The sequence below is a fragment of the Rhipicephalus microplus genome, chromosome X, assembly GCF_043290135.1.
Source record: "Rhipicephalus microplus isolate Deutch F79 chromosome X, USDA_Rmic, whole genome shotgun sequence".
NCBI classification, from domain to species: Eukaryota; Metazoa; Arthropoda; class Arachnida; order Ixodida; family Ixodidae; genus Rhipicephalus; species Rhipicephalus microplus.
The window spans coordinates 383,173,499-383,199,758 of NC_134710.1; the positions used below are offsets into that span (position 1 = coordinate 383,173,499).

General features: G+C 45.3%; 2 protein-coding genes across 4 annotated transcripts in view; both read left to right on the plus strand.

Annotated features, from left to right (window-relative positions):
• Positions 1-14,313, plus strand: part of Tsc1 (tuberous sclerosis 1 protein hamartin) — a 118,280-nt gene extending 103,967 nt beyond the window's left edge. For all 3 annotated transcript variants that reach the window (XM_037413361.2, XM_037413362.2, XM_075880055.1), the window contains 4 exons: positions 3,683-3,771; positions 3,878-3,946; positions 6,280-6,388; positions 13,622-14,313. In XM_037413361.2, the coding sequence (XP_037269258.2) occupies positions 3,683-3,771; positions 3,878-3,946; positions 6,280-6,388; positions 13,622-13,893 (539 nt within the window). In that variant the 3' untranslated portion in view covers positions 13,894-14,313. The remainder of the gene's footprint in view (positions 1-3,682; positions 3,772-3,877; positions 3,947-6,279; positions 6,389-13,621) is intronic.
• A 1,485-nt stretch (positions 14,314-15,798) lies between these two features.
• On the plus strand, positions 15,799-21,235 carry fwe (calcium channel flower). Its single transcript, XM_037413360.2, has 5 exons — positions 15,799-16,052; positions 16,741-16,825; positions 18,071-18,196; positions 20,140-20,247; positions 20,647-21,235. Exons 1-5 carry the CDS (start codon positions 15,941-15,943, stop codon positions 20,750-20,752), a joined length of 537 nt encoding a protein of 178 aa, XP_037269257.1. The 5' UTR covers positions 15,799-15,940; the 3' UTR covers positions 20,753-21,235.
• The last annotated feature ends 5,025 nt before the right edge of the window (positions 21,236-26,260 follow it).

A 26,260-nucleotide genomic window follows, 5' to 3' on the forward strand; every position in this document is an offset into this window, starting at 1 on the left:
TTTATGTGGCCAATCTTCATTCACACTTTTCAGGATGTAGGACCGCACATAGGTTGCTTGGGAACCACGAATTACTATAATACGCGAACGTGGGCTGGTTGGTTTGGCTGCATAATGAAACTTTTGCGCACACAACACAAAGACACAAACAAAAGGTTGACGAGGACCAGTGCAGGCTGTCAACTGATCTTTATTCGATAAGAAAACAATATATACTTAATACAGCACCTCATGATCACGGCGCATGAGCAGAACGGCTTAGTATATTTCTTTACATGAAAATAATAAAACCATTAACAGAAACATTGAACCATCTCATCTTGTTTAGCATGTCAATTTCGTGGTCATTCAGTGCTACGGACGAATGACTGAAGTACATCTTCAAGTCTAGAGAACCAAGGGTTGGGGACCAAGGCCTGCGACGTTGGGAACTCTGTGTTCTAGCTAGTATAATGTGTCACTCATATTTATGCTCAAATCCGGATGTGTTGAATCTGAAGGGGGTCGATATTAAGAAAGTTCATCGTGTATGTACAGTCGACTTCCGATTTATCGGACGGCCAAAATTCGGGACATGCCCGATTTCCCGGACTCATCCGTGGCTCCGTCAAGTTCCCCTTAGAGTCAATGTATTAAAATGTCCGAAATTCCGGGCGCTTATAGCCTTCAGCATCCAATTTCCCGGACTATTTACTGTTAACCACCGACACAAAGTCACCACCGACGCCGCCGTTTTGGCTCTTTTCATGTCCTCCAACCTGCCATACTCGCATCGCAGGTATGGCCAGTATAAAGGAGGCTATAGTATGGCCAGCAGCACCGCCGCCAACCACCGCACCGCGCCGCGGCTACCGTAAACTCGAAACTGCATGTGTGTTGCAAGCCGTGGCTCAGCGGCTTAGCCAAGCCAAACCTCACTGTGTTCGTTCACGTGTTGTTTTGTCAGCTGTACGGTCATGTCTGCGGTTGATCGTTTGCTGCTGCACGCTATCTGCAGTGATCACGTTTCCCGACCTTCAGCATGCACCGAGTTTCTAGCTGTTTCGTGCTGCGCATTTCGTCGAGCGGATTCGCCGTTTACAGTGATGGCGCTGACTGCTCCATCTTCGTCCGCACCTTCGAAACGCACAAAGCCCCCTCGTAGGCTCATGATGGGAAAAGCTACGCTGTTGACCTCAGGTCTGCCGTCGGCATGCTAGCGGAATCGTGGTTATGCAAGAGACTCTGCGGAACTGTTTTCGCCATGTGGGCTTCACACTCAACACCGATACGGTCGTCTCGCCCCAGGTGGACAGCGTGTGTGACGAACTGCCATCCGTGGATGTTGCCTTCGACGTTCTGTGCCCTGCCGGCATGTCGATTCCAGCCGGGATAACCTTTGAGGGCTTTGCCGACGCTGACAAAGAGCTCGAGCTATCTGCGGACTTGACCGATGATGAAATTTACGGAGGATTCCGATGACTCAAACACCGAGAACGAACAGCCATCTCTACACAGCCAACGAGCTCGGAGTTGACGCGTTCACGGATGACACTGTCATCAGTGTACAGCGGCAACATGACGTTGACTGAAATTGAGGCAGACATGATCGCGGCCAAGCGAAACGCCGTGCAAAAGAAAATAGGCGACTTCTTTGCGCTCAAGTGCTGACCTATGGGGTAGTGCCGGCCATGTCATCTTATTCATTTATTTATAGACGGCTCTTTTCAAAGCCACTTAAACGGATGAATTGCATTGGGAATCTTGTACTCCGGTCGTTACCCTCCCCGTCAGCGAAAAATACCTTTAGAAAAAGGTGCGTTTTCACCTGCATTCGTTTTTCCGAATTTTTCGAACGTTTTCGAGGGTTCCTTGAGGGTCCAGGAAACCCCGCCGGGGTGGTCTAGTGGCTAAGGTACTCGGCTGCTGACCCGCAGGTCGCTGGATCGAATCCCGGCTGCGGCGGCTGCATTTTTGATGGAGGCGGAAATGCTGTAGGCCCGTGTGCTCAGATTTGGGTGCACGTTAAAGAACCCCAGGTGGTCAAAATTTCCGGAGCCCTCCACTACGGCGTCTCTCATAATCATATCGTGGTTTTGGGATGTTAAACCCCACATATCAATCAAGGGTCCGGAAAATCGGACGTTGACTGTAATTCTATATGTAGAATATTTTATATATAAAATTAGGCTTGTGTGAATAGTAAATTTCAGATCTTAAGTGACTAGTTGTTTGGTTCCAATTATTTCACATCAAATTTGAATAGTATTTGTCACATATAAAGAAAAATGAGCATAATTCTCATTACCCAACTAACTGGCACAATATTTTCAAAAAATTAAAACAACTATTTTTTTTTTTTTCCAAAGGAAGTGGAAGCAGCTTTTAATTGTAGCAGAACATGAATTTGGGTGGAATGCGAGTGATTACTTGTAAAATATGTTACATTTTCAAATTTACTATACTTAGAGCGTATAAGCCATCATAACAAGCTTTTAAATTTTAAAAAAGGAAGGATAGATGTGAAGATATGTTGGTTTAAATTTGAAGTTGGGCTTCACGGCAGTGCGGAATTCTTCTTAATGGGTGTATCTATGGTATAGCATCTATTTGTTTATTCGTAATTCTTTGAAATTTTTATTAATTTACATTTGAATATGTTAATATTCATTTGAATATTCATAGTGTTTGAATTTTTGCACAAGCCTAATAAAAAGATAGTCTAGGAGATTTCGCAACTGCTTGATGTACTCTATTTCACGTTCACTGTAGTCGTAATGACAATGCACTCCTGCAAGTCTTGGTGGTATATGAGGGTAAAAAAATGGAGAGATTGTGAAGAAAGTTACCTCCCCTCCCCTGCCTATTTTTTGTTTCATGGACTGCTGTTCTACAGCAGTCTATTAGCATGCAGTGGGGAGGCCTTGGCAGCCCAGCTACTACAATCCGAAGTGATGGCATAGTTTCTATTGTGTCGCTGCAGCTGAACTCTGCTTGAGGTATTCAGCAAAGGTAACTTCTGTTTTGAATTCAGGGGGTGTAGTAATGAAGCAAGTCTGGGTGTAGCTGTAGACAACTCTATCACATTAACAGTAGTCAGCAGATTGAAGAGTCTTGCTGGGCCAAACACTGTGCTGCCTTTTTCTCAGGAGCTCATTGCTTTGAGCTTGGCTGTAAACTTGTACATGAAGAGGTAAGTAGTTGTGCATCTGCTGTGACATCGTATCTGTGTGTGATGTGGATATGTGTGTGTGTGTTTGTGCAAAAAGGAGATGTCTAGTATTTCTTTGTCGATTTCAGAATTACTTGGCATGAACTTTCTGCTGCATGTGGAACATACAGTTATCACTATTTTGATGACCACTGCCATCATGTTTGAGCCACAGGTCAGCACACTCACACATGAGTCTATTCATTCGGACTGACTCAGACTCGGATTGAGTCAGAGTGAATACGCGTGAGTGATATTTTGGTGATTTTGAGCTCGTGTAAGCCCGGTTGAAAAAAATTTGGTCAGTGTGAGTCGGATTGAGTGCTTTTTTTTTTTTTTCTTTTTTCCTCGCGGACCTATGGTTTCAGCACATGTGGCTGTGCAAGATTTAAATTTCCTGTTTGGATAAATGAGCCTCTGAGTTTAAGTGAAATGGCAGTCCAGAGTATGTCATTAACAGGAAACCTGAGCTGCTTTTGTTCTGCTTTTCAGGTATGAAGCACCAGCTGGAAGTCAAACAAAACCAAGTGGAATCACTAAGCTGTCGGGTGAAGCAGCTGGAGTCAACTGTTTCAAGCAGGGTACGCAAGTTATTGTGCAGCAGCTGCTTTTAAGTGGATTGTTGTAGATTAGTGTTCCACCCCTGTTCAGTTAGGTGACATAACTGTCTTTTTTTCTTCTTTTCAGGACGCTAAGGTTCGTGACCTCAAAGAGCAGCTTGAACGCATGGAAGCCATCCACAAAGAGCAGCTACAGGTCGGTGCTGCAGTAAAGCGTCAGTGTTATCGCAATGTAATTTCAAACCACAGAAGCTTCTTTTATCTTTTCGTTGCTTTGCACAATGGAGCTAAAGTGTATGCTTGGACATGTTGGTACGACATATTGGAAACAAAACAGCGCAAAAGATGGAGCTCAAGAAAAGGGAGGACGCAAAAAATGTGCTGGTAGTTTGTCCTTTTTCTCATTGTTTTTACCATTGTTTATCACTGTTCCTTCTTTCTTTCATTTACGACTGCGTAAATATATGTTGCAAGCATGGTGTTGACGAATACACTTTGTTATAAGGCAGTGTTATTGTTTGTGTTGTGCTTTTTCTTGTGCTCTGTCTTTCCTGCTGTTTCTTTTGCAATTATACAATGGAGTTCTTTGAGATTTAATGTATGAAATTTCTCTGATTTAATAAAGCATCTAACCACAGGGGTTAAACCGGGCATTCAGCAAAAGAAGATAATATCCACCAGCTAAGCAAGCGTGTCAGGTAGGCTTGTGCGAATAGAGAATTTCCAGTTCGAAGCGAATTGTGATTTCGATCGAATAATTTTGAATTGAATTCGAATGGTATGTTTGACATATAAAAAAAAAGAAAATATTTATTATGACAAAACTAACCTGTGCAATATTTATTTTAAATTCAAACAGGGTCTTTATGCAAAAGCCATTTATTTTTTTCGTTCAAAGAAAGTCAAAACAACCTTGAGTAGTAGTTTCGGTAGGATGCGAGTGATAACCTGTGAGATACTTAATGTTTTAAAATCTATTATACTAGGATTATATAAGCTGTCATAATAATCTTAATAAAATGAAGAATTGATTTAAGGGTAACATGCTTCTTTAAAGGGGCCCTGCAACACTTTTTCAAGTAGCCATGGAGCCAGTAAACATGCTTATTGCCTCACAAATTTACTGCAGCAAAGTTTCTAGAATCAGTCCAGTATGAGCAGAGCTCAAAAAATTGGCACACGATGCAATTGCATTCTCTCTTCTCATCTTGATGAAATAGCTGGAAGCTAAGCAGGGAGGAATGGCACGGCGAAACAAAGTACTCCACACGCACCTCATGACCTTGAGCACCTTTTTTTTTTTCCTTCGAATACGCGGCATTTCAGTGCGATCGCACACATACTCATGGACAAGCGGCGATCCCGGTAACGACAAGTGCACCATGCTCAAATCAGCCAATGCCTGTGACCAGAGCCATATATTTCTTCTAGGCTGTGACAAGTGATTTTTGAGCTTGCAGTGTCACTTCCTGAGGAAAGAAAGCAGTTTTTAGCTTCAAAATTTTACTGTGAATTACAGGCCATGTACTGTGCTACAATATTTGCCTCGCGTGTTTTTAGTAGCCTCAGCTACCGATCGGCAGCATTTTCTGACCATGTTCAGTTATTGTTGCAAGGCCCCTTTAAGTTGAAGGAAGGCTTCACGGCAAAGCAAATGTTCTTTAAGTAGGTGCTTTCACTGTTTAGCACTCCTACATTGCAATAAAACCACCTCTACATAGTGACCTGCGAATTAATATACATTTATTCGTTCATTGCGAATACTTCGGAAATATCAATAATTTAAGTTCGAATCGAAGCGAATTCGAATACTCAACTATTCGTTCGAATATTCGAAGCATTAGTTTATTCGCACAAGCCTTGTGTCAGAACAACTTCGTTCACTACTGTTTCGCATTACTTGACTCTGCCTCTGCAGTCGTTGTACAGCTGTGACGTTGATTCCATATTTCCAACTACCTTTAGGCTGATAAGCCCCGCAGGTCGCGGGATCGAATCCCGGCTGCAGCTGCTGCATTTCCGATGGAGGTGGAAATGTTGTAGGCCCGTGGGGTCAGATTTGGCCACACGGTAAAGAACCCCTGGTGGTCAGAATTTCCGGAGCCCTCCACTACGGCGTCTTTCATAATCACATGGTGGTTTTGGGACGTTAAACCTCACATATCAATCAACCTTGAGGCTGATGAGGCGGGTCTCAGCTTCTTACATGTCTGAGAATTACTTTTGCCACCTAAATTTCGGGGGTAACAGACTTGAGAGAAGTTAGTGGGTGTGTTGGTTTAACCTATTTTAACTTCTACATGGTAGAATAAAAAAGCTCTTGGTGGTCATTGCATTATTTTGGTGAAGATTACGGATGTTCCTTGAGAGTATGTACCTTCAACATCTCATATTCCACGTTTCATTAGAAAATAGTAGTATATGTTTTGGAACGTTGAACCCAGCATATCAATCAAGAAAATAGTATATACTAAACTAATCGCTGACCTGAAAAACTTATTTGTTGGTGCTTCTTTCTCTCTAAAACAGAGCAAAGAGTGCCGAATCAATGCCCTGGTCGGTTTGTGCCAGAGAATAGAAGCACAATTGGTGGAAGCCCGCTACTACACGGAGCAGAAACGAGAATCGAGTTCAGAAGGTGAGAAATTTCATTTTATGAACAATTTTGCTATCAGGATCTGCAAAGCAGAGTAATCCTCTTTTTCTCCAAAGTTGGCTGAAGCAGGTGAATAAGGCTACAGTGAAGCCCACATATAACGGCCCCAATTAAAACGAACTTTCACTTAAAATGAACAATATCCGCATGACCGTGAAAATATACATTGTTTCAATGGCACAAAATCGCACTTACAATGAACGTCTCCGAGCGCCATCGTTCGGTTACAGCAAATGGAGTTGGCGCTCTGCCTTGGCCGCTGGATGAAAAAGCACCCGTGCGTTCTTTCATCCAGCAGCCGTGGCTCTCCTGACTTCCCGGGAAACCACTTTCGACCACCGATCAGGCATCGGCGAGGTGCCCATAGATTCTTATTGTTAAACGCTGATCCTGCCTCCGCGCCCCTCTAGTTGCCGCTCTCCCCGACCGCTTTTTATTACGCACCCTTTTGTCCTTTGTCCCCCCCGCTTTTGCGGGGTGTCAAAGGACGGAGGGGGGCGTGTTTTAACACCGTCACCAATCTTTCAAAGACTAGTCGGCCATCTCCCCTGTTTTTGATCGCTGGCACTGTCATTGGCGTCACCGGCCTGGAGTGACCAGACCATTTGCCGACATCGTCGGCCACCGACTAACCGATTGTCTGCGTCTTGTCTTATCGTATCGTTCTAGTGCATGTGCATGCTCTACCACACCGACTCATAATTCGCGATTCGTTTCATGTTTAGGACCTGTTCTCACTCACTTCGCACTCGGCTCAGCATGCCCTTCGCACGCGTGCGGAAGCGTAAAAACGGCTGTTAATTAGCGCGGAATAAATCTCGAAAGATCAAAGTCGGTGAGGCCACGCAAACCCGCTGGTGCAACAAAACAATTCTTTGACCACGGCCGCCGATGCATGGGACACCGCGGCGCGCACAGGCACTCTTTGCAAGTTTTTCTACGCGCGAGTTGCGTGTTTTGCGGGCCTTTCAAGCAAGCTACCCGACCTGCCTTCTTCCCGTGTGTTTCGGTTTTCAAGGTCGCCTTCCCACCGTATCCTTCCCTCTCTTCAACCGATCATGCGTCCCTCATAATCATATGGTGGTTTGGGACAGTCCCATACAACAAGATAGAACATTTTTGTTTGTTACAGAATGTGTACAGAATTGTGCCCTGAATAAATATTTAGTCACCTATGGCCATGCTAGTACAAGAATGCTGAGAACATATGTGGTGAACATAAATGTTTCTGGGCAGAGACGTGGCACGCATTTATCCTAATTTGTCTATCAATGTTGTTACTACTATATAGCTGATGTACTGATACACTTGTACAGCTGCTTGTGGCTGTAGACAATTTAACTACAGGAAACATGAACAAGTTGACAGCGTAGCTCAGCATTGGAGTCACTACAAGCCCGTGTTCAACACAAGGTACGTTCTCGTGCCACAGCGCCAGTGCAGTGGCGCGTGCACTTCGTTGTTGTTTTCCAAGGTGGCATGTCAACTCTTCCTCCCTTAGACGAAGTCAAGGAGGATTTTAAAAAATAGCGGTCTGGAGGTCGCCTAACCTCTGGTGGTCGCAGTTGCCGGGGGCTCACAGCCTTTGACATCTACGTTCGTCTGGGAATGTCGTTTTGCATCTCGGGCGAGTCAGGCCATTGAGCAGCTGAGCTCGAAGGCGTCTCTTCTGGCGTTGTGTCTAAGAGTGTTGTCCTGTATCTTGGGCGAGTCAGGCTGCTGAGCAGCAGAGCTCGAAAGCGTCTCTTCTGGTGTAGGCTTGTGTCCAACAGATCGTCTGTTGCGCTACAATCAGTTGGCGATTGGGTTGTTTATCCGGTCCGGCTCGTTTGCATCATGTGGTTAAGATAACGTGAAACCATTCTGTGGTTGCTTTTTACAAGCCAGGATCGTGGTGCAATGCAGCGCAGTATACCGCCTTTAGTCCTGTTCATTTTTTTCAAAAACTGCTGGATAAGCACTCTCCCTCCTACTTCAAAGCGGCGCGATTTTGTCAGTGCCTCCTGGCTCTCAGGAATTTTTTTATCCGCCTCCCACGTGATAAGATAGAGAGGCCAGAGCAGTTATCATCCAAACATCGCTCTCGCATGTGTCATTCCTGTAGCAATGTGTGTCGTCGTTTGTTACCAATACAGATACATACCTGCCAAGTGTTCCGGATTGGCTGGGAGCTTCCCGGATTTCCGCCATTTCTTCCGTTTGTACGGTTGTCATGAAAATCCCCAGGATTTCTGTTTGTTATCTGGCTGCATTGGCAAAAAAGCAGCTCCAGGCTCAATCTGCTCTTGGCTTTTCAAACATACCCCATTTTATTATAAATGAGTTTAAGAGGCGTTCATGTAAACATACAGTGGAACCTCAGCGATGCGAAACCGCAACAGATATGAATTTGTGAAATTCCCCAGCCAAACACATTTCCTAATCGCGGCGGGTGATACGAACTTTAGTACAGAAACCGTCGAATGAAGGCCAGCAGCAGCTTACTCGAAGCTTCAAAAGTATGCGTGCGATTGGCGCACATACTGTCTTCTCAAGTGCGTGTGATTGTCGTTGCCACGACCGCTATGGACGAACTGCAGTCGCGCTTAACAAGAGCATGTAAGCGACGACGTAACTGACAGAACCCCGGAAGTGTGCGCTCAACCAGTCAAAGCAACGCTGCTTTCTGCAAACTCTGCAAACAAAACTGCGGCAGATGCAACTGTCGATGGCATAAAACGACTTAGTTTTGAAGACACGTGCGCAGCCAAGCGCAAGGGGATTGTAAACGGAACTACAATTTGCCGCAACCACCGCGCACAAAACCATGGTCACGGCTATGTGATAGCGGTCTACGAGCTCTAAGGGTGTGCATCTGTAGATTAAAGGCAGTGAATACGTTAAAAAAAAAGTCAATTTCGCCGCAAGGGCAAAGCAATGAATGCGACAGCAACAGCTTGGAATGTCACGCTGAAAACGGCAAGCAGATCGAAAAGTGCAGCGCCCTGCTCAGGAAAAAATGACGCACGAAAACGATACACAAAACTAACAACCTTTACCACTCTACTTGTAATGCGCTGTTTAAACAAAAACGATGCAGGATACATAATCACAGGCACACAAACTAACAAGTGTCCCTGTTGTTATACCTTGCTGCGTATGAAAAGCACGCTCTTTTCACAAAGGAAGCCTGTGCAAAGACAGAAGTGACCTCTGTGGGCCCGACAACTAACGCGATCGATCCAGTGAAAGCCGAAGGCACACGATTCTCCCCACCAAAAAATAATCGCGCGCCCACCAGCATCAACCCCCCCATCTGCGGGACAAAATATGCGTGAGAGATAAGCGCACGTCAGCGGATTGCGGCAAGCTGGGCGCCAAGCACGGGTGGCTTTTTTTTTCTGTCTTGATTGTTCATATATATGTATATAAATAGGTTTACATATACGGTGAATGTCTGTGGTGATGACGAAAAACCAGCCTAGAATGTTCATATGATTGCTGTCGCAATAAAACGGGGCCAGATGAGTTTTGGCATTCCTGTCAAAACAATCTAGTAGGAAGCATAGCTTTGACCTGTGCTTTTGCGACAGCGAGCTGCGCCGTCCCGTTCGTTCACATGTGTCCCAGGAAGACATATGCTAGTTGTTTTTGTTTTAACAGAAATATATTGTGCTGGTTGTGTTGATACTTTGAGACTCTCACTTTAGTGGGAAAGCCCAGCCTTGTGTGTTCGGCGACTATAAGACTGCAATGCTGATGTTGGTGCTTGCGATTGAGACCCCCCTCCCCACCCCCTCTTGTTTTTCGCGATTTTTTTTGTCATTGGGTTTTTTTTTTACCGAAAAAAAATAAGGGCAAATAATTCAGCCCTGCCCCATTGCGGAAATCTGCAAGATTCAGAATCCTTGAACTTGGCAGGTGTGCAGATATCTTGCAATTTGGCACCGTATGTACTTGTCTTGTGGGGTCTCAAAATGTGGGGTCTCTTGAAGTGAACGGACACAGCAGACGTTGTCGGAACAAACGAAACAATGCACATTTTTATTTAATTACTTTAGAACGACGATATCGTCAGCCGAAAAATTATACATCAATTGTGTTCAAACACGCGAAAACAACCTTGCACATAATTACGCAACACTCAGCGGCATAACAAATACAAGGCGGCAGCGCCAACGCTTGACTCACCACATGGGCCCCTGGCAGGATGGCCCATGGTGCCGTGCACCAGGAACCCATGCGAGAGACAACCGTGCAAGCCAACTGCCACGTACAACGAGCCTCGCTCAACTTTCGTGCCGCCAGGGGTCACCACCGGGGCTACTGATCTAACCATGATATGATAGGTGTGTTCAATGCTCGCGAACACGCCACCTACCGCTGAATAGTTGTGACCCCCGAAATACGGCTTCTGCGTGAGACACGTGCGCCACGCGGTGCAAACAACTTTACAGGGGGTGTCAGCATCCTCACAGTTTGCATCCCTCATCAGGGCTATTTTCAGCTGCGCCGCATAGCGTCTTGTCTGGCCGTTTGTTGCAGGGTGGTACCATGGTAAAGTTACAGCCTGTATGCCGTTTGTCGCATAGTACTGCTTCGTCTCGTTGGAGATGAAGTTTTTTTTTTCGAAGATAACCACTTGGGGAATGCCAAACGTTGTGAAGAGGCTTTGGAACACGTCGATGACATCGGCGTATGTTGTTTGCGTCATGTGCCGGACTTTGACCCACTTTGTGTATGCATTCACAACAACCAAGTAGATGCACCCAAGTAGTGTCCCCGCCAAGTCAACATGCACAGTGTTCTATAATGTCTGGGGACGGTCCCAGAGAGAAATAAGAGCTTTAGGGGGGCTCTTCTGCGTTGAAAGGCATTCGCAGCACTGTCACACCGTTTCCTCGATTACGTTGTCAATTCCGGGCCACCATACCTAGCTCCTTGCGTATTTCTTCGGGGCTACCATGCGTCGGTGACCAGCATGCAGAAGTGCCATAGCATGGAATTGTGCCAAGCTCACTATGATGAGCCGTGATTCAAGTGGGATGCACTCGCGCTGAAACGCTATTGGGTCACTCGTTGTCGGTAAAGAGCAAACTCATCTCCAGTGAGTTTCTCCACTGCGCCATCCTGCACTGCAGTGTGAGGTGGAAAGCTTTCTTGAACATCAAGTCCTTTTCTGCGAACAGCTGTTACTGGGCCTGCTCATTTCAAAGACTGCAAATGAAACGATCACTCAGCATTACGTCCAGAGGCAGCATTGTCGGATTCCCCGTAGTGTCTGCACTTGTCACGAAGTTGCAATCTGCCAATAGCTTCTTGAGTGCCGTGACGTAATCACTGACTGTTTCGCCCTGCCATTGGCCACATCGTTGGAACTGTGCCCTGCAAAAGACCTCAGATGATTGTAAGTCAAAGTGAGCCTTCTCAACTATGTCCTCGTAGCTTACCCGGTTAGGCTGCTTGCGTTGGATGAGGGCACAGACGATGCCATCTGTCAGTTCCCGGTGCAGCGTTGGCAGATAAGCACGTTTCTTCAAAATGTCCATAACGTCATTAGCCTTGAAGAAATGTGGCCTCCCATACCAGGATCTCCAGAAGCCAGAGCTGCCACTGAATTTAAGTAGCTAACCAAAGTCAAGCGTCGCCATGTCATTTCCTTGACACTGGTGGAGGGCCGATGATTCCATTCTTCCTGGTCACCAACTGTTACATCTGTACAGCCGCTTGTGGTTGTAGATGACTTGACTTAACTACAGGAAGCATGAACAAGCTAACAGCATACCTCAGGCATTGGAGTCACCACAAGCCTGCGTTTGGCTCAAGGCTCGCGCTCGTGCCACAGTGCCAGTGCAGTCGCGCGCACACTTTGTTGTTGTTGTCGTCGTCTAAGGTGACATGTCATGTAGTATTCACCAGACATGGTAGGAGTAGTCTAGTCTGTTAAACAGCATATCTTGCTACGGTGAACTATGAACTGCTATAATGTGAGATTTTTTTTTATTATAATTCACTTGTAAATAAGCCATGCACAGTGAATAACAAGACCATTTATTACTGGTGAAAAAAAAAACAGAAAAACTTGTCACACATTAGCCAAACAAAGCCCCTATAAATGTACAAAACCTATTTTTGTTTACTAGAAATGTTTATTACAACTGTATGAATAGCAAAATTTTGGGTGCTAAGCTAACTCATATATTGAAGTGTGAGTACACATCGAAACAAATATTTTTAGAATATTTCTAGAATATTTTTCTAGTACTTTTGAGTGACATTGCATTAAAAAGTTGGAGTGAATTCGTAAGCATATTCTTATGAAATAGCAACATGACTGCTTCTGTTCGCTGGGTTGATGAAGCTCTGGCCATGTACACCATGTACTCTTTGGTCTTGAATGACACATCATGCTGACAATACCGACTGGCAACACTACATGTTCATATCATTTCACAAGGTTTTGGCCGTGAACGAGAAATATGCTGACAACATGGAAGAAGTAGCGCTCCTGTCAAAAAAGTTCATTCAAACACTTACAAAAGACGACATGCACTGGTGTGAGAAAGCGTGTCTTCTTTTCAAGTGTGCTGCTTCTTTGATGCAATTTGGGTCACCAAGTAGCCCACTATTTTCTTTTAAAGGGGCCCTGTAGCACTCCTTCAAGTAATCATCAAATGGCTTCATTAAGTGAGTTTATTGCTTCACTAATCAACTGCCACCAAAATTTCTAAAATCCGTCAGGTGCAAGCAGAGTCACACACCGTAATTGCTTTCTCTCGTATTGATTGCTACACTCAAAGCTAAGCAGGGAGGGATGGCACGAGAAAAAGAAGTTACATCACGTGCGCCTCATGACCTTAAGCCTTTTTCTGGTCCCCCCCTCCCCGCAAACGCATAGTTGACTTTGATCACGAGCCTGCGGGGGTTGGCCTCAATTACTGAGCAGCTCACAAAGCTTGGATCAGCCAGTAGCCGTTAATTTAGGCATATGGTGTAGTGTTTTGATATGTTTAAAGAAGAGGGAATGATTTCTTGATCACTTTAAAAATTGTCAATATGAGGCCGTGTGCTGCCGGAAGCCTAGACTACCGATCAGTAGCGTTTTCCGACCATGCTGAAGAAGTGTAGCAGGGTCCTTTTAAATGCTGACAGTTCTATCATATTTCCATGGACAGAATTAAAGCTATTAACCTCGTTAGTAATAACACATCTTCTCTGCTTTGTCTTTTTGTGCAGCATCCGGCGGATACGACGACATGTGTGCCAGCATGGAGCTCGACGGAAACAGTCCCACAGTTGACCCTACGGGGCTGTTGGGCTCTTACACTTCGAACACTGAGATGACACCAGTTTCGGACATGCTCAGGGAAGCAGAGCAGGCAGTGTGCTCTCCCGAACGGCAGCAGAGTCTGCCACTGGAAGAGCTGGAGTTGAGCGGCACTGTTCAGGCTGATGAAGAAAAGCCTCCGATTAATGTTGCCGATGAAAAGACGAGCGACCTATTATGAGCAGCAGCAGTCGAGCCTCACACTTAGAAGCATACTTAAAGCTTGAGGGTTTGGGGGCTCAAGGCAGAACCCTATTTCGCACACCAGTTTATAGGCCTTGCTGAGTGTTCTTGGTACACCACGTGCCAGGGAAATTGTACACTGGTAGTATGTTTCGGGCCCCTATTGGCAATTCCGCTTATAATGTTTCCTAATTAGCTACTATTCTTCTAGAAAAAAAAGAAAGGAACTGTTTGAACATTGGATAATAATAAACATTCTGAAGGTGCAGATTTGTGCGCATGGTTATGGCCTTGCCTTTCAATGGGTTTGTTGGGCTTTTTCTTTACCACTGGTCACAGAGGCTTTGTATGAAACAAGGGAAAGTTCATGTTGATGTTGGCTCTGAGTAGAAATGTTAATAAAGTTTTTGTACATACATCTGTTTGGAGTACTGCTTTCTAAAATAAATTGCATCACACAAATTACCTCATGAGCCAAAAGTGCATGAGAAATGGGTATTCACTCTGCCTGCAATTTTTCTAGTATGCCTGGTTTTTTAAATTGTTTGTAGCTACTCACTTGAGACAGTGTTAGCTGGTACACTTAAACATCGGAATGGCATACCGGAATGCCCAGTGCAGTTACCAAGGCACTTGAAACGTGAGCTTTGGTCCTTATTCTTTTGCAGTAATTCTCTTAGCTGTTAACCTCCCTGTCCTTCATTTATTCCTCCTCCTCCTCTTAGCTGTGCTGTAGTTTTTGCACATAGAGTACAAAGCAAAATACATATAAGGATGTAAGGTTTCACTTGAGTTTTTGTGTCAAAAGTAAAGTGCAATGAGCAACACTGCTGATGCCAGATAACCCAAGCAGAAGCCGTATTGTTTGATTCTGAACAAAGCTCATCATTTTTTTCGTTTTCAACCTTTTGCTCCAGCTGTCATGCTTTGATAAGGTGGTAATGACAAAAGATGAAGTGTTGACAAAATTAAGTGGATCATGAGACAAATTACTGGTGTTCCTTTTGCATTTCTTGTAAATGTTGGCATTTCAGACCCGAATTGTCAGTGTTATTTTTCTGGAAAGATTGCCAGCTGTAAAAATGCAGCTCAATGCCTAGTCAAGGGCGGGCGAATTCCGCTGGTGTAATGCAAGAGCATCAGTGAACTTTTATTTGGGTTCTGCGGGTGGTAAAAGCGAAGGCGCAGTCTCTCTACATTGTCAGATAATTATATGGTGAATCATTACGGTAAAAATGTCATTGCGGGAGTATTGCTGAAGGAATAGATTATGCGCATGCTTCAACTGTTAAAGTTGTTTCTTCATTGCAAGCACGCCTGAGTCTAGAGTGAAGGTGCGAGTTGGTAGATTTGTGAGAAAAAGCTAGCAAGCATCATGCAAGTGTCGTTTGGATGCTTGGCGGAAATGTAGCCAGTGTAGTGTTTGTCGGCTACACCTCCACCTGTCAGCCTACCACTGCTATCAATACGATTGTAGGTACCATGGAGGAAAGAAAAAAGTAGCAAGGAGCATGCCTTGCGTCAACAAACCAACCTCCTCTGACATCGCTTGCACCTCGCGTCCATGCTCATTTACTGTAATGCGCCTATTTCATTTCCCTTTTCAGTGGGCTCGTGAACAAAAACAAAATTGCGGAGCGAGCGCGCGCCCACAAGCCAAGGCCCTCGGACACACCTCTTCGTTCTCTGTACTCGGGGCTCACTTCCCAGCATGTTCTTTTTTTTCATTTATTTATGGCGGGGCTTTAAAATTTGCACGTGAAGCACCTTCCTACTTCTTTCCCTCTATGCTAAGGACCGTATTCAAGGGTCCGTAGTCCGTATAACCGCTCTGCACCACACGGCGCGCGACAAAGCCGGAAGCAGGAAGTGCTGGAAGTACCGTCACTGCTGACGTCACATCGTTGTGGGCAGTAGGGGGGCCGTAGCCGCCGCAGCGCGCGACTGCTCTATCCTACGTTGGCAGCTGATTTTCAGCAGCAGCAGCCGTCTGCGGCTGTTGCACTATGTGAGTTTCGTTCTTAGGGCACGCCGAACCGTCAGCAATGTTTCCCAACGTCGGCAAAATCGACGACAAAGGTCCCGGGGGACCCGGCGATGACGCACCGTGGTGGCTACGGTACTTAGGCAGGTTCGTAGGAACTGTCAGTGCACTCGGTAAGCCTAATCGAATTTTTTAATTTATTCTCTTTAGGGACTTCGCTGTGCTGTAACACTTTGCTTCGAAAGTTGCATCGCTACTACACCTTGAAAAGCGATGCAGCTGACAAGCGATATGTCCTTTATTCGGGAATACAAAGCCGGCTGTGTGAAGCGGTTTCATGTTTGATGTAAAGGACGAGGTGTAGGCCGTCGCGACGCATTTTGTGAGCCCAACTAAATTCGTATAGCCACTGGCCATATGTTAGCCTAGCTTTTTTTTTCTGTATTGCGTGGACGATCTGGGGTTTTTAGCGGTTACGTAATTTGCCTTGTTCTGAACTTCTGAGCGGTATGAATTGACTACGGGCCCGAGGACATCTGCGGTTTCGTGCGCGCCAGCTGCTCCGCGATGTCATGCGAATATGTGAAATGTTGATAACGAAATATTCTAGGTTTGCGCTGCGAAAGCTTAATTGCATGAAAGGCATGTGTCGGGTGGTGACGTTTCTTTTAATATAATTTAATGTGTAGTTGTAAGCTGAATTCCTTGATTTCCAGCTCCTACGCAGTGCTTGACTGAAACATGTCTTATCCTTAAGATTGTTCACTTTCGATGCCGCTGTAGAACTCACTTGGGTGTGATACGAGAGATCATGGGGATGGGGGTTCGGGTTGACTCATCTCGGTTCAAATTCTTTTTCAGTTGCCATTGGTCTCGGCGCGCAGTTAGCAGTGCTCTCTGCTGTCACCATATCATCGGCATGCCTCTTGGCTGCTATTCTGCAAATGTAAGCGATGGCATGTATTCGCTTACGAATTAATACCTAGCGCTTCAGAAGAGACAGTTTTCATGCTCACAGTTGTCAGCTTGAAATAAGTTGGTACAGCTGTTCTTTTCGTTGCGTGTAGCATGATAATGAAAAAAAAAAAAGGAGGGGGGGGGGGGGATTTCTTGCTGTTGTGCGTGTTCATTTGCATTTTCTCACCTAATAGTCGCGGAGAAAGCTAGGTACAATCTCGTGGTCACACAGGATGATAGTGGTGTTCGAACAGGAGCGTCTTCTACCGACTGTTCTGCCATTTGTAGAGAGGGAAGTGGGAAAATTCAGTCAACTTGGTGGGAAAAAGTATGCACATATGCGTGCGTATGCATGCGAAGTTGCTCGAACTGGATGTTTTGTCTCAAGAAGAGCTAATGGGCTGCTTTGAGGCAGGGCACAGCTCATTGTAGTGCTGTAGCTGGCAAATCAATTCTGCGCATTGTTTTAAAAACGCACATAAATGTGGTTTCTCAAAACTAATTTGCACTGCGTACATTGTGAGATACACTGGTAGGCTGCTTAAAATATTTTCTTATTTAACTGTTGAGCTATATGAACAACTATGAAAAGAAAAACCTTTACAGTGCTCATTGCATTCGAGGAAACATTCTGTGCACCACAGGCTGTACAAAGATTCTGCTATCAGAATCTTTGGACAGTCTCCTCTTCTGTTGATTCTCTAAAGTGCTATTTAGGAGCTGGTATGCGTTATATGAAAGGGTGAATAACATTCAACCCTTTCAGGTAGTGAATCCTGGGGTAATAATTCCTAATGATAAAGATATGTGGGGTTTAGCGTCCCAAAACCACCATATGATTGAGAGATGTCGTAGTGGAGGGCTCCGGAAATTTTGACCACCTGGGGTTCTTTATAAAGAATGTGCACCCGAATCTGAGCACACGGGCCTACAGCATTTTTGTCTCCATCAAAAATGCAGCCGCCGCAGCCAGGATTCAGTCCCCCGAGCGGTGGGGATTACCTTGGCCACTAAACCACTACGGTGGAGCAATAATTGCTAAGACTGTCCAACTTGCATCAGCAATTTCAAATACTCCTAAGCCTCTGCTTGATCTAGTTAGGTTTTACTAGTAGTGGTACTTAAAGTCAAGAGCTTCCTAAGGTCTTAAGTTGCATTATTGCTGATATTGACAGAACATGTTTCATAATGAACATTGCTGACTGGGCAACAATGCTGGCACTCTTTCCTCCAGGATTGTTGGCATGATGGTGGCGCTGATTGAAGCACCATGCTTCTGTGCTTTTCTCGAGTTCGCCCAGGCTCCGGGCAACTTCTTCGACCGCAAACCTTACTGGTACAAGGCCCTTCTGTATGGAGTGTAAGTACAGTGCAGTTTTTATGACTCGTGTACATGAAAACACCCAACATTTTGAAACGGCTGTGTCTTGGTGAAAATTGGTAGACCTACATAAGTGCCTTCACAGGCACTGAGTTTAATGAGATGATCTAGGGGACAGCAGTTGTTCCCTTACTACTAAATTGCCCTTTCATATTGCCAAAAGCACAACTCTTACCGCAAGAAGAAAAAAAAACTGAACTTGAAAGAAAATGAGGGGTGACACTGCCTTCAGGTTCTCCCACCAACTTTCACTGTTAACGCATAGACATTGAAATCATCTGTGAGGGCCTAAATAATTCTTTCTCAACAAAAAAATGATTTATGTTGTATTCTTAGGAAGCCAGAGGCTCTACGCCAGTGTGGCAAAATTATGGGGGGGGGGGTCTTTCAATTTCATGACGCCACACTGACATGGGTGCGGCGATTTCTACGCTAAAATCAGCATGAAACTTTGGCCTTTGTTTTCTCATCCCATAATCAACTTGTCTGAGAAAAATTAATGACAATGGAGATAAAAAAATAAATCATCAATATAAACAGATCTAGAGGCTCACTTTATGCGGCCCATTATGTAAATATAACTCAAGAGCTCTACAGCAGGTGTGTAGACCAATTTTTTTTTTAGGCGGGCCCAGTGTGCCACTGCCTGGCTACGCCACGGCTCTGCTGTGTAGAATTAGTATTAGAGTGGAATTCCTGCGAAGTAGAACCGCAGTTTGTAATTCGATGTGTGTGCTGTAATGACTACTGGCGAATTCTATTGGGAGAGCAGGAGCACTCAAAAGCATGCTGAAAGTGCTCTCTTCAGAGCAGGTGTGTTTCACTGGTCGAACAGGTGCAGGAGCACTGTCATCCATTGGTAGAGCGAGAGTGCTTTTGCTATACTGAGAGCAGCCAGGAGCATTAAAAAAATAAATCATCAATATAAACAGATCTAGAGGCTCACTTTATGCGGCCCATTATGTAAATATAACTCAAGAGCTCTACAGCAGGTGTGTAGACCAATTTTTTTTTTAGGCGGGCCCAGTGTGCCACTGCCTGGCTACGCCACGGCTCTGCTGTGTAGAATTAGTATTAGAGTGGAATTCCTGCGAAGTAGAACCGCAGTTTGTAATTCGATGTGTGTGCTGTAATGACTACTGGCGAATTCTATTGGGAGAGCAGGAGCACTCAAAAGCATGCTGAAAGTGCTCTCTTCAGAGCAGGTGTGTTTCACTGGTCGAACAGGTGCAGGAGCACTGTCATCCATTGGTAGAGCGAGAGTGCTTTTGCTATACTGAGAGCAGCCAGGAGCAGTTAGTAGTGCTCTCGCCTGAAAAGTGGAGTAGGCGGAGTACCACGAGTCACATGGCCCCTAACGTCAGTTCCTAATTTTTATTCAGCCGGCAAGCGCGGTGGCAATGGTAGCAATCATGTGTAGTTTGACACTGCTGTTTAGTATGGATTGCTAAGATGACAGCTGGACATCTGCCGAATGAATCATTGCGCAAACATACTAAGTATTACAGGATAATGAAGAACACGTGGCTGACCGATTTCACGCGTATTTTGCTGCTGCCCCACAAAGAATATGCCGGGGCTTGGAATGTTTGTCACGTGGTCGTCTCCCTATTCGTCACCTTCTCACCAGCCCTCCGGGAGCGCGGCGCATTCCAATGGTAGGTTGAGTGGCTCCGCGCTCAGTGATTGCCTCCCACTCCTCACGGCCCTGCCCCTCTACTCCTGTTCTCTCAATGGAATTCGTCATATGTCAAAACTGCAAGGTGTTCTGTGTATTATAATTTTCATGCTTGAAGTAAGCAAAAATTGAGCTTGTCCTCGGAGACCATGCCCAGCAAACGTACTATGCCATATGTAACTTGTGCCATTCACTTGTTTATGTGACCAAGTGAGAATGCTTGTTTTACACGTTGTTGTTTCAGAGGTGGTGTGCTACCTGTGGCACTGTGTCATGGCATCACTACTTTCTTTGGTGGTGGCTTGGTATTTGTGGCTGGATGCATTTATGGAATCATGGCCATGGGTCGCAAGTGAGTGTTACAGTTTGGCTATCACTGTCTATTTTATTTAATGCTTTTTTATAACATTAAAGAGAGCATACATTGAAGTCTCCAGGAGTGAGCGGCTGGCAAGACCAGAGTACAGCGAAAGTCCTTAATTAAATTTGTGAAGAGTGGTTTACAAATTATTGTGAACCGGTAGGTGATGGAATGTACAATAACATTCACAGATTTATTTTTGTATGTTAGCTTACACTTCAATCAAAACATTTACCGATACTTCTTTGTGACGCAAGGTTGTTTCCACTTATAGACTTGCTTTTAAATGCCTTCTAATCTGCAGCTTTCAAACGATTGCGTGCCAACAGATATGTCTGTATTGTTGTAAAGATAGCATTTACTGAAATGTTGGTTCATTGCCTCTTGTAGAGCCAGTGCCGATGAAATGAGAGCTCGTGCCACAAGTACCGCCAACCTGGTTCCGTCCAGTGGAGACGTCGAGGCACCATCGGGCGACAAGTTTACACCCAGCTAAAGGCAGCTTGAAATGAAGGTTCGGCCATCATTCTGTCAATGTCTGGAGGCTGTTCCTCTCTATGCTGCAAACTCCCTCACACTCTTATTGTCTGTAGCTTGTTCAGGATAATGTGAAAGATCATTCCAGTTGAGCAGAACAAATCTTCCACCGTGCACCATTCCGAAGCTATACATCGTTACAGAGGTGTACAACTTTGAACAACCTTGATGGGTGTTGTGCGTTTGGGGCAGAGGAATGGCAGGACACATGTGCTGGGGATATGCAGGACAGTAACCTTTTTGTCACTTGCTCTCTATATCCACTGCATTGCCTAAGGCTTTTGTGACAACTGATCACTTCCCTTTTTTTTTTTTTTTTTTTTGTAGTTGCACAAATGTTTAGGCGTATCAATATGTTCTTGCCCTTTTATTTTTTTAAGGTGTTGATTGAGGGCGCACTCTGCTCAAGTTGAAATATGCGTGCAGGTATTTTACATGTGTGGGAGTTTTCTCACAGAGTGTGAGCTTTCCTTTATATATTTTTTTTTCATAAAGTTGTTGTATTGCTGCACTTTTACCTCTTTTTATTTGCTTGTGAAGCCTGTTCCCCAAACTTCTTGTTAAGTGCTGCTTGAGGTATTCTTAAGCAGCTCTGTTCCATGGTTTTTGTCTACCTGCATTACTGCCACTGGGTGTCTGTAATATTCTTCAGCCTCTACAGTACTATCTTCTTGTAAATTGTCCCTTTCGGGCTGGAACATTTTTTTTTTCAACATATTTATAGATTGTGTGTGTGGGTGTGTGAAAATGCAGTATAGTAGTCATTGGGGTTAAGCAGCTTGATCTAGCCGAAGAGGGCTGGGATTTTGTGCGATGTTTGGAGCTAGCTGTTATGTGTCATGTGTGCAAATGCACTGGTTCTTAGTGTACACTCGCGAGATAGGCCATTGTAATGGTGCAGCATGTGTTGTAACTTGTATTGAGGATCAAGTTTGTAGTAACCCCAACCAAAGTATACTGCTCCACTTGCATCTGTTCACTGAATGTGTTATGTAATCATTGTGTGGTGAATAAAGTGTGCTGAAAATGTGCCAGCACGAGGAATTTTTTTTATGGGAGCCAGCAGTACATATGTGTAGATTTTGCATCATAGTTAAGTGCATGCATGTCTTCTCGAAGACAGTGCACCAATAACTATGAACTGCCACATCATAAGGCCCGTGTTGTTGGCTGTCAGTGCTGCTAAAGTTGGAGTGTGGCGTGCTTGGTAGTGTGCTTGAAAAGGCACTTGACTGTACGAGTTCTTTAGCGCTAGCGAGGTTACGTGTAATCAAATGAGCATGACATACATGTAGCAATTGTTTTCATTTTACAGTTGTCCACAGGTAGTGCTCTGTTTATTAGTTCAACATGCAGTGATGGAAGTGCTGCTCCAAACTGCCCTAAAAGAGAATTGCTGCTCCATGTTGCTCCTAGCAGTAATTTTTGTTATTAATTGCTTCAAACCTGCTCCGAAATGACACTGAGATGATGAAAACGACGAACTTTTGCTCTTTGACCGACGCATAAGTCTAGAAACAGAATAATCTGTGTACTATGATCCCAGTGTGGTATTAGTGTGCAGCATTATCGGCTCTGATCACATTTGTGTGACAAGAACTGGGATATTAAGCATGTAGCTCATTTGACTGTTTTTTTTTTTTTTTTTCTCAGCTAGACATGTAGGCTAGTGTGGTGAAACGTGAAAATGAGCATCATTGCTTTTATTTCATACCGATTATCTATTTCTTATTTGGCAATAGTTATATGGAACTTTGGTTACTTCTAAAATGTGGCGCTGACCTTTTTTGGTTTGGTTTGACTTCTGCCACAAATACTAGTATTTTGAATTGTAGCTCACTTCACAGTACATTTTTGACAACCTGCTTTTGTTTGCTACATAATGTTTACATTGATTGTTGTCTGTTACATATATTTCATAAGAAATAGTATTCACGAGATGTTTGGACAATGCTCTGAGCTCCAAATACTGTATGGCAAATTTATCATCTGTTCCTAATACCCCTGTCACACGGTCACCACCAAACTCCATTGAACACCGTCAACGTAAATCTCCCCTAGGGGGTTCGACGGAGAAGGAGTTGTGGCAGTGTCACACGGCAGCGACAAGGTTGTAACAGTTGCCGCGAGGGGGCTCAGCGGGCGCTGTTTGATTTTCGGAAAAGTATTCTAATTTCATCTGTATTGATTTTTTGTGAATCCTCGTTATGCGGTTTTTACATAGCTCTATTAAGTATGTATGCGACTAACAAATCATTAAAATAATTTCAAATAAAAACGCATTTGCTAAATGTAGCGATGCTGCTAGTGACGCTGGCCACATTGTGCTTTTAGTTGTTTTGTTCCCTGTGTACATGCCCGGTACGAAAGTTCTTATGCTTCCTTGCCTCGTGAGCGCATTTTGTGTTCTTCAGCCATGAGTGACACAGCGGACGACGTGAGGAAGTGGTACAATATTGCGCTGGTAATGACGTTGATCGGCTGGCGCCGGCCGGCCCGACTCGCAAGGAACGGTGTGTAGGGCATTGGTGTTGAGAGTAAGTGAACTCTGGCGGGCATAAATATTTGTAAACAAACGCGCGTTGTGAATGAGTACTACAACGAAAGAACTTTTAATATTGCCAAAATGTATTATTCTTTCACTGCGGCCACTTACTGCTCGAAATTTTTCTCTGATCTCTAGACTGCTGGGGACGAGAGTACCTCGTTTCGCTGCGAAGGGAGATCGTTGAACGTCCTTTGCGAAATGCTCCGTTTACCTTCGTTTGCGTAAGGGTGGTCGTGTGACACGAACCGCATCTTCGTTGTCTTAAGGACGAGGGAGTTAAAAGGTCTTCGCGGGTGCCCGTGTGGCAGGGGTATAAAACGCCAATAGCTGCTCTCTCTTAAACTAGCATTTTTTTCTGTTCCGATAACACTTATGGCTTCTCCAAAGCAGTGCTTTTCCTACTCCAAAGTATGCTCCAAAAAGTAAAAAAGCACTTTCATCACTGAACATGGTTTCTTGTGAAATATTTCAAAGCTTTTGATGTGTCTCCATTGAGACCAACTTGTTATACCCCTATTTCAGAGCTATTGGCAATTCCAATTGGGTATACTGCCCTCACTAATTAGCGTATTTGGTCAAACCATTTGTATTGTTTGTGCCACGAATTCATTAGGTTGGTCAGGACCATTTAAAATGCACCAGGTGACTCTTCGAACTCCTTGACATTTTCCAGTGGATTTCACAGAACAAAATTGGAAATTTTTAATTGGTTCCAATAGGATCAAACTGGAAGTTTGCAATTTGCTTGGGCAACATTTTACTGTATTGATGTGCACGGTCATGACTGCAAGTTTTGACAATGCTCACTTGCGATACCTGTTGCATTTCATATAGTGACGGTGGGGACCAAGGGGCAAGTTTATACTCGAAAATATTCCCGATACGATTACTAGATATGCCTTAGGTGAGGGCTCCTGAAAGTTCGACCATCTAAGGTTCGTTGTCGAGCACTCGCATCGTACAGTACCGTGTGCATCGGCATGGGGGTGCAAAAGGGGCACTTGCCCCCTCAAGCCTCATCAGCACTTGCTTTCCATTGGGTAAGCACGATCAAGCGAAACGAGCAGCGCACGGGCATAGCGGGGACGTGTGCTCTCGTCTCCCGAATGGAACTATCATCTTGCTCCGAGAGTAGAGATATTGGCGGGAGCGCTTGATGTCAGGCGTCATGGGACCATTTTTTTTCCTGCACGCCGGCTTCGCGGATACGTTACGCACGTTTGAAATTGCTACGCCCGCAGCGTATTTGGAATTGCTGGCCCCGCATCGCACGAAAGAGGAAAAGAGAGTGCGAGGAGGACGCCAGTGCCAGCCTCAGGATTGCTCGCGCGCTATTGGTTCGCCTCTGGAGGTGACGTGCTGGAGACGCGCGCGCTCATTTTCCTCATTTTCAGCCATGCTCCCCGCTCTGCCATAATCCATAATCCGTGGTAACGAGGGACGGAGTCTGGGTTACACAATAACGTAGCGAAGAAAAGACTTCAGTTGGGTGGTTGAGCGGCCTATTCAGACGCTGCGGAAGCCTCGGAGAGGTCATTGTTAACTCCCCCAAGATTGCCCGCTTCGTGGTCATTTGAAGCAAAGACATGGGGCGAATTTTCACTCGGCCACCGATCTCTCGAACACACGCTGGCAGTCACTGTCATCGTCGCAGAGTCACGGAAACACAGAGAACTGTTTACAGCTATTCCATCGGGCGGAAGCACCCTCGCCCCTTCGGTGTCTTGGATGGATCGCTACCGTGCGGCGAGGGCGCGAGCGAGTGAATTTTGATAAGATGGTGATAGCACGGTGATGGTTTCAATGAGCGAAGAGGTTCCGACTGCCAACGTGAAGTGCCTCCACGACGCCTTTAGCATAGAGAGCAGCAAGGTACGACGTGGATTGTCGTATTACTTGCCTTGATGTAGCTGGCGAGCCATTCGTGCACATCCGTCCCTGCAGAGGTCGACGAGGAGACACTTCACGTCAGATGGGCCGGCCAAACTGGCGTCTATGTCGCACGTAAATGTGCGCGAGGCTTCCATGTCATTCGGAATTGCGTCGTTGACCGAAACACGCTTCACGTTTGATGTGTTCGCGTCTAATTCAGACGTGAGCGTCTGCCATTACAGTCGGAATCGCGTTTCTGCAAGGGCAGTTGGAACTGGTCTGGTGTGTGACAGAAGTGCGATGCATGTGATTGAACGTTATATGGTAATTTCGAGCCCTAGCTCCACACAACAGAAGTCTTTTCTTCGCTCCCCTATTGTGTATCCCCAACCCCGTCCCTCGTTACCACGGATTATGGCGGGGGCTGCGCCGCTTAGTCGGAGAGGAGCGGGGAGCATGACTGAAAATGAGGTGCAGCTGTGCAAGTTTAGTCGGTGTCGCTGCTGCACCAGCGCGCCTGTCACCTGCACGTCACCTCCAGAGGCGAACCAATAGCACGCGAGCAATCCTGACGCTGGCATCCTCCTTGCACTCTTTCTTTTCTCTCTTTCGTGCGATGCGGGACCAGCAATTCCAAATACGCGCGCGGGCAGGCACACCGACAACTGCTTTTGTCGCCGAAATAGTGCTCCATCTCGACCAATGAAACACAACGCCCCCGCGCCTGCTCGACAACTGGAAGCCGCTGCAATTCGCGAGAGCACTTTGAGCGCAGTGCTCCTGCTAACCCAATGGTTAGTGCTATATCGCGGCTGGAGGAGAGGGAGAGCAGTTTGCACCCCGAAAGAGAAAATACTGCGCGTAAGTGATTCTTAAAAGAGAGAGAAAAGAAGATAAAAGTGAGCCCCGTAACTGTCTGCATCATAGTTCGATACCTCAACAGTGGTGTGGTGGTTTGCACTAGTTGGTATGACATGAGGATAGTTATAGCGCGAGAACAAAACGACGACAAAGGGACAGCGCTCGTCTCCTCCTTGCCGCTTTGTT

Excerpts from the sequence above, each read along its gene's own strand:
- fwe (XM_037413360.2), top strand. The coding sequence starts at position 15,941 with ATGTTTCCCAACGTCGGCAAAATCGACGACAAAGGTCCCGGGGGACCC. Across the intron at positions 16,053-16,740 it reads AGGAACTGTCAGTGCACTCG|TTGCCATTGGTCTCGGCGCG; the intron begins GTAAGCCTAATC and ends ATTCTTTTTCAG. Across the intron at positions 16,826-18,070 it reads TTGGCTGCTATTCTGCAAAT|GATTGTTGGCATGATGGTGG; the intron begins GTAAGCGATGGC and ends TCTTTCCTCCAG.